At 36.5% G+C, this 8,109-nt stretch overlaps 1 protein-coding gene across 1 annotated transcript; it reads right to left on the bottom strand.

Moving 5' to 3' along the window:
• Positions 1-357: 357 nt before the first annotated feature.
• Positions 358-3,068, bottom strand: LOC128856332 (uncharacterized). Its single transcript, XM_054091629.1, has 3 exons — positions 2,937-3,068; positions 2,527-2,818; positions 358-2,466 (listed from the first exon to the last, which is right to left on the bottom strand). Exons 1-3 carry the CDS (start codon positions 3,066-3,068, stop codon positions 548-550), a joined length of 2,343 nt encoding a protein of 780 aa, XP_053947604.1. The 3' UTR covers positions 358-547.
• Between the last annotated feature and the right edge of the window lie 5,041 nt (positions 3,069-8,109).

The following is an 8,109-nucleotide window of genomic DNA, read 5'->3' as shown; positions in this document are numbered from 1 at the left end:
ATATAATACCAACGCATGGCACAGACAGAGTCTAAGTGAATTATCATGAATAATTAACAGTGTGGAATTTCCCATAAATAACTAACTGACAATTTTTTAAAAACGAAACTTAGGCACTTCTCAAATTAGTTTATGTATAAAAATACTTTTATTGTAAAGTAAGACGAAAATTGTAGAATGCAGATACGCTTATAGGGGAAATGTAGTGCTATGAAATAGCCGTTGTGTGATTGGGTCTACGCACTTTACGGATTTTTGCTAATTGTGTTTGTTCAGTACCCACGTTGCTCAAAACTACAAGAAAAAGAATAAGAAAATAATGAAATGCAAAAGTGAAAAAGTGAAGCATTCAAAATGTATCGATTTAAAAATAATATAGCAGCTGAAAGTTTATTATAACTAGTTACAATTCAATTTACATTTCTTTGTACAGCTATTATTACTAATTAGGGAAACAGGATCCTCAGGATCCTTTAGTAGAATGCTAAAATTTGTTAAACCAAATTTTAAAATAAAAAACAGAAAAAAATATTGTTGTTGTTGGTATCTAGAACAGCGACGGTAGTTGGGGGTCCAGCTGTGCATCATCATGGTCATATTCTTGACCAAACCGTAGACTCAACCGGCCTTCGATAAGTTTTTTAATAAACTCCTTCGTTTCCTGCTCTTGCAACGGTTCGGGATCCACTAACGAGCCATCAAGGTGTGATGTGGCTTCCATGAATGCTGGATGTCGAAACAGAATGTCTGCGATTATTTGATCTAATTGTTCATTATTAATATATTGCACTGGATAGTGTTGAGCTGATAAAACTGACAACTCATCTTGCGGATAACTGGAGTAGACCCATGGGTGTGCTTCTAAATCGCCGTCATACCGCAGATGCATAGCGCGCCCGTCCACTGGGTCTGGCACCGAAATTGTAGAACCCACATCACGCGATTGGTCATTATTTTTTAAGTATTTGCGACCGATGTTATCGTAAAAGTAGCGCGACGTCGCCGCATGAGCTGTTGGCGGTGCTGCTGAATATGCAGTTTTCGCGTACGTTGGTTTTTGCGGCTTATAAATTGGGTTAATGGAAATCGGTGGCACTGTTGACAAATGTGCGCGGTCAGCTCTTTTCTTTAGCAATGTCGGCATGCACATTCTACATCTGGAGTACGCTGATTCAGCTGATGGCGTTGACCTACCGGAATTGTAGTTTGCCGCATTGCGCTTTGTGCATGAAGTGCTAATGGCATTTTGTGCGGAAGAGTCTTTGATTTCGTTGAGCAGACTTTCTTCGATGCTTGTTGCTTTCCCGTGCTGGGGAAATTGCGCGTTATCTATGGTTGTGTATGTGTCTACATTTCCGCCTATGTCTACATCTCCGTCTGTGTCTACATCTCTGCCTGTGTCTACATTTCCGCCTGTGTCTACATCTCCATCTGTGTCTACATCTCCGCCTGTGTCTACATTTCCACCTGTGTCTACATCTCCATCTGTGTCTACATTTCCGCCTGTGTCTACATCTCCGCCTGTGTCTATATCTCCATCCGTGTCTACATCACCGCTTAGGCCTACATCTCCGTTTGTGGTCACATCTAGGCTCATGTCGATGATGCCATCTTTCCTGCTATTGTTGTTGTTGTCAGTGTATGTAGTGATAACGGCGGGATTGTCTATGCTGACCTGCTTACTATTGACGCTGTATTCGGTTGAGCTGGGACTGTAGTTGCTGTCGTTGGTAGTGCCGGGGTTACTTTGAGGTCGCTTGGACTGGTTGGACCGCTGTGAACCGCAACCAAAATAACATTGACCCCTTTTAAAATTGGGCTGCAATGTTTCGGGCATAAATTGTATGATTTCAGGTAAAGTCAGATCCATCTGCTCACGTTCCTTTTCTAGCATTTCGTACTCACCCTTGATGTCGCGCTTCACGAGCCGTGAGCGTTGATGTGTGTAGTGTGTCTTCTTCGCCTTACGCTTCATTTTCTTCGGTATTTGTTGAGAGTGTTGTCGTTTATTGGCGGGGCCTTCAAAGTTAAACAAACGATGTGGCTTTTCGGACAAGTTCTTGTGATATAACTTAACAAAACGACCTGATCGTTCAGAAGTAAGCTTTCGTGGCCGAAAGAGAGTGTGTTGCAAATCGCGTTTACGACGTGTATTAACAGCGCCAGCCCCCACACCGCCACTGCCGTTATTGACATATCCGTCATCTCCGTTGCCATTGCCATCACCAGCTTTCAAAGGCTTTGATAAAGGCATCAAGTCACTTAATGGAGGACCCATAAAAATCGCATTTGTCGAGTAGGGAGTTGATGTCGCACGACTTCGATTACATTGGCAGTTCGGACGTCGGCAGTTGCATGTAGGTGCCATATTATTAAATACATACCTATAGAGCGGGTTGGAGATGCCGCATTGTCCACAACGGCAGGCAGACGGCGCAGATGGTGCGGCGTAACTATCTTCATAATCTTCAAGAAAGTAATTGTTACAATTATTTCATTCAAACACATACACACGCCTAAACTCACCGCCCTTATTCATTGCTATACGATCGACCTTGGCGAACAGATTTAATTTAGTGGTGGGCTTAACAGGTTTCGGTGGACGTGGCTCTTCGACCGAGAAATCAAAACTGTACGTAACTTTCGCTTTTGCTTGACGCGGTGTTGGTACATCAACTCTATAACCGTATTCATTGGGTATGTATTTCTTTGGTTTCGGCACACTCGGCACATTTACGGAATAGTCCAATTTTGACGGGTATTCACAGCCTTGACCGGTATAGATGATTTCGATCGGTATACAATGGGCCAAAGCAATCTACAGGTAATATACATTGTATATTTTATGGGGATGCACAAAAAACAGTCCATTAGTCCATTGTTCTGTGATGTACATACATTCATATGCAACTTTATTAACGGTGTAGCCAGCTTACCAAACCCAGACAAAAAAATAATGCAATCCACGTCAGTTTTGCATGCACACCCATTTTTTTCCGTATGCTATTTTGCTCTTCAATATAACCGGAACTTTCGCGTACTAACTGATTGCCGTCTGGCAAATTCATCTTTATATAAATCACAACTAGTCGTTAGTATTTCTTGGAAACGTCTTAAATCTATTTTGCATTTGACCATTGTGATGTGAACTTGAACTCGACATGTTTGTGACTTCTGGCATGTAAGATGTGATCAATTTGTTGCTTCCAATTTCACTTGACCTTTCCCCGTTGTTCAAATTGACGAAAAGAGTTTTCACTAATCGCACGTTGTCTGTTGTGGTAAAATAATTTCACACGAGCTTTGCGTTTGGCGAAATGCTGCTATGCTTAATATGAGCTCTTTTGGCTCGCCAGTTCATGATGGAATGGCAATACTCGTAGTATGCGGCTGAGGTAATTGTAGAAGCTTGTTTTGGCGCGAAGTATTTGTTAGGCTTTAAAAGCGCCTAATATTACTTTCGTTGACTTAAACATTTGTGCAACAGGTAAAAAAGCGAAATTCGCTGTCTTTGGTGAATTAAATTATTTATTTATTTACTTTGTTTATTTGCATATTTAGGAAAAAAAAAATTTGTTCTTACAAACTACTAATATTGTATATGCATATACTATATTACTTAAAAATAAGTGGCTCAAGATATGGGGAAACTAAAAGACTGAGTTCGGCCCGGTTAGCGATAAAAGCATGCAATTTTAGTTCCACAACCTACAGCACGAAAATAGTGCCTGAAGTAGTATGCGAGCAACCAACCCGAGTGTAAAATTTCATATTTCCAATAATCAACCCAGCCATTAGAAACCAAAGGCGAGTCTATTAAAGGCGGGGTTGGTAAATCAGCTGATTTGTTTTTTTTTTTTTTCTTTCGCTGTGCCCATTTAGCTGTCAGCACAGAATGAAACAAGGCGAAATAATTTTTTGTTTTTCTAATTTTCCAATACTTTGTCGTGAAAATCAAACGTACAAAACATTATTGTTGGCCCATCTTCAATAAATGCGCCTTGAAACCTAACTAATTTGACTGAATTCACGTTGCGCAGCTCTTTAAACTGGCAAAAAAGTGTTTGCTTAAATCCTCGTTCTAGATATTCCACCAAACATTAAATGTTTTTATTGTTAAAAATATGTCTAACTAAAGGGGTTTCCAATAAGAGGTGTTAAGATCAAAGGTCTCGTTGCTTGTGTGGCACGTAGCGCCGTCTTGTTGAAAATAAACGTTGTCCAGATCAATACCATCCAATTCCGGCCATAAAAAATCGTTAATCATCTCTCGATAGCGCAATCCATTCACCGTAACTTTGCTCCAGCTTCATTTTCGAAAAAGTAAGGTCCAAAGACTCCGCAGGAAGATAAACCTCACCAAACAGTCACACGTTGAGGACAGAGAGAGGCTTTTCAACAATAACTCTTGGATTTTCTGAGCCCCAGATACAACAATTTTGCTTGTTGACGAAGCCACCGAAGTGGAAATGTGCCTCATCACTGAAGATGATTTTTCGATGGAATTCCGGATCATTTTCATGCATTTCAACGACCCAATCAACAAAGACATGATGTTGTTGATGATCGGCCGGCTTGAGTTCTTGTGTCAACTGGACTTTATAAGTCTTAAGACCCAAATCTTTATGCAAAATACGTTGTAATAACGTTTGCGGAATGGCCAATTCCAAAGAACGACGAGGAATCGAACACAAAAATATTTTCGGTTGTTCTTGAGCGACGTGTACGGGTTTAATTCTTCACTAACTTGTTCCAACAGCTGATTTTTTCACCAATTTCTGTATTGCGGTCCGACAAGGTGCTTCACGATGACCCAAAAATGTTTTAGTTTTACGAACCGTCTCTGCCAAATTTTCACCATTTTTATAGTGAATTTTAATAATTTCAATGCGTAAACAACGCATCGTGTATCGTTCCATTTTTATTAATGGCGTAGTTTCTACTTGTAACAAATATCAAAAAATGCTTCAAGCTTCAAAAGTGACATCTACGGGCGATTCAAAATAACACCTGTTATTGGAAAGCCCTTTATTTTCAATTAGATAGCAGACATAAAATTACATTTATTTGAATTTTTTAAATTTAATTTTTTATGTGTACACATGAAATGCAAAAACCTATAAATTACAAAAGGTCTGTTTATGTAAGAATTAGCCAATAACTCGCCAGTAACTTAATTTCCGAGTATACGCGCTCAGAGAGAAAAATACACTTCACACAAAAATTAAGGGAGCAGTAAAATTTCCTAAATTTCTTAGTGATTTTTGAAAAGCTGTATCTCGGTGAAAAATGGGCGCACGGAGTTCCGACAAAAATCATTTAGAAGCTTTAAACTTCTAGTTTTAAGATATTAAAGCAAATTTTTTTTTATTGAACGGTTATTTTGTAATCGTCAGTTAAAGGGCGACACAAAAATTTTCGAAATTTTTTCCTTTTTTTTTGATTGCACGGGCTTGGACAAATTTGTCTGACTAAAACTAGCCATACAGTCAACTAGTTTGATTATTTAGCTTCAATTTGCTCTTTTTGAACTCTCGATATGATCTTTTCTCTCTGAGATATCCGCATTTTACGAAAAAAGACCATTTTATCTTTGATCATTGATATCTCAACAACTAATAACACCGCAATAAATCAAACAATGGTTTTGGAAAGTGGAATAAATTTCCTATAAGATCCTAATTTAATTTTTTGAGATAAATTGTTTTTTACCCTTAACGTTGGTTTGAAGTGAACACAAAACAACGCCTTTTTGGGGCTTTTCAGAAAATCTATCAAATATTAATGCGGGAACTCATGTTTCCAGGGATTTCTACAGTTTAATATTCCACTAATAACCCTGTAAATTTTTAAATCGATCCATCAAGTCGTTTTCCGGACCGATTGATCAAAGTTTTGCAAAAGGATTATAGGAACAAGTGCATTGTTTTTAAACATTGGCTAAACATTATTACATAAAATTGAAAAAACATTTTCTTTTTCAACTTTTTTCGCATTTTTGCATTAGTATCTTATTAAATTAAAACGAAAAAAATATTTCAATTTTTTTTGAAAAAAATTTTGAATAATTTTATCTTGATAAAAGATTAGTTTTGAAAAAACCGTTGCTTGGACCTATATTTAGTCAGTAGAAAATTTATTGCACGAATTCCGTAGATCGAGTACTGAATAATATCTTGAAAATATCTCAGAGAGAAATGATCGTAGCGAGAATTCAAAAAAAAAAAAAGCAAATTGAAGCTAAATAATCAAGCTAGTTGACTATATGGCTAGTTTTAGTCGGACAAATTTGTCCAAGCCCGTGCAATCAAAAAAAAAAGGAAAAAATTTCCAAAATTTTTGTGTCGCCTAAAAAAAATTGCTTAAAGATCTTAAAACTAGAAGTTTAAAGCTTCTAAATGATTTTTGCCGGAACTCCGTGCGCCCATTTTTTACCGAGATAACGCTTTTCAAAAATCACTAAGAAATTTAGGAAATTTTACTGCTCCCTTAATTTTTGTGTGAAGTGTAGCAAGAAAGTATATGAAGGCAAAACTAGTGACAATGTGCAAATTTTACGAACAGCTGATTAAATTGTTGGCGGGAAAAATCACAAAAAATACATTTTTTTCAGTTGAGCTCAGTCGTATTAAATAAAAAAGCAAATAAAATTTAAAATAACGAGCCTCGGAATCACATGATTTTACTTTGTCCACAAAAATTTGTTCCATTTCATCAACGCTGTCAGATGAAGAACATTCCATTAGCAATTGCCTTATAGTAACAATCACAGCTTGTTCATATTTTGCTTGTTTCCGTCTATGCATTTTGTATTGTGCATTATGTACATGTATTGCCAAATTAGTTAATAACCAAGAAGAACAAGCATAAACACAAGAGCTACATTCATTGCTTTCGATTTGTATTAGGGAAACTGCAGCAACGCTGACTGGAGGCTGTGGTTCAGAAGTACATACCTCTACATTATTGGCTGATTCCTTTTTAATTTATGACTTCGAATAAACTTTACAAATTTTATCTAAAATATATTTACTTAGATTTAGATTTACTTAGATTAACTTTAGAAGTTTGACTCAATTCGCAAATATGAATACGTGTTTCTTTTTGCTTTGGGATCAGCTGTTGTTCTCACTTGCAAATTCTTACAACTAGAAATTTATCCAGTAAACACTTGCAACCGTACCCGAATGCGTTCGTGTGTAACTACCACTTGAAATTCATAGAGAACACAGGTTCGAAGCTCGGTGAAAGCCCAAAATGAAGAAAAAGTTTTTTCTGATAGCTGTCGCCCCTCGGCCAATGCCAATGGCATTGGCTGCTATCATATATATATATATATACAATATATAAACTTGTAACTTCCCCGCAACATGCAATGTCATTTTACTCTCTCACTTTCCCCTACTTTGCAAATTTTTTGGATACATGAACATCAAAGCTTGAAAATTTGTAACAATTATTACAAATTATTTATTTCATGAACAGACTTAGTACTGTTTCCCAAATTTGTAGTTTCACAAAGTCGTTCCTTAGGTTGGGCCAAGTTTTTTCCACTTGAAGCACACTGCAATCATTATATGATCTACTTATAAATTAAAAATTAAATCACCAAAATGTATTCTTCAAGAGTTACCTTTCAGTATGATATATGCCTCATTTGAATAAAAGTTCTAAAACATATTTAAAAAAAATTATGACAATCGTCCATTTTTTCGGGCTCACAAGGTATTCTATATAACCCCTTCAGTATAAACAAAGTATTCGAAAAATCTCTTTCCGATTTATTAATTTACGTAAATTATTATTTTTTGAATAATCTTAAGCTATCAAAAAAAGTACTTCAAGAAATTATTTTCCATTTATTTACTTATACAATATTTATCTAAAAATCTTGGGTTAGTAAAACTACAATATAATGTACTTAAACGATTATAAAAATAATGAGACATCCTTTAGGATCTTCGCTTGTCTTCCAGCTTCAGCAAAAAAGCGCAAAGCTTCTTAAGTTTTACAATTATCGAAATGTCTCATTGTTTTTTATTTGTAGCGAAATGTATTATGAGGTCATGATTCAATTATTAAAGGTTTGCTCTCTAGTGACATTCGATT

The sequence above is a fragment of the Anastrepha ludens genome, chromosome 3 (genome assembly GCF_028408465.1).
Source record: "Anastrepha ludens isolate Willacy chromosome 3, idAnaLude1.1, whole genome shotgun sequence".
Classification (NCBI taxonomy): domain Eukaryota; kingdom Metazoa; phylum Arthropoda; class Insecta; order Diptera; family Tephritidae; genus Anastrepha; species Anastrepha ludens.
Note: the sequence above shows the minus strand (reverse complement) of the source record. Positions and strands in the feature narration are given on the sequence as shown.

Coding starts and splice junctions, on each gene's coding strand:
- LOC128856332 (XM_054091629.1), bottom strand. CDS start 3,068: ATGAATTTGCCAGACGGCAATCAGTTAGTACGCGAAAGTTCCGGTTAT. Junction 2,819..2,936: donor TATTTTTTTGTCTGGGTTTG/GTAAGCTGGCTA, acceptor TATTACCTGTAG/ATTGCTTTGGCCCATTGTAT. Junction 2,467..2,526: donor TATAGCAATGAATAAGGGCG/GTGAGTTTAGGC, acceptor ACTTTCTTGAAG/ATTATGAAGATAGTTACGCC.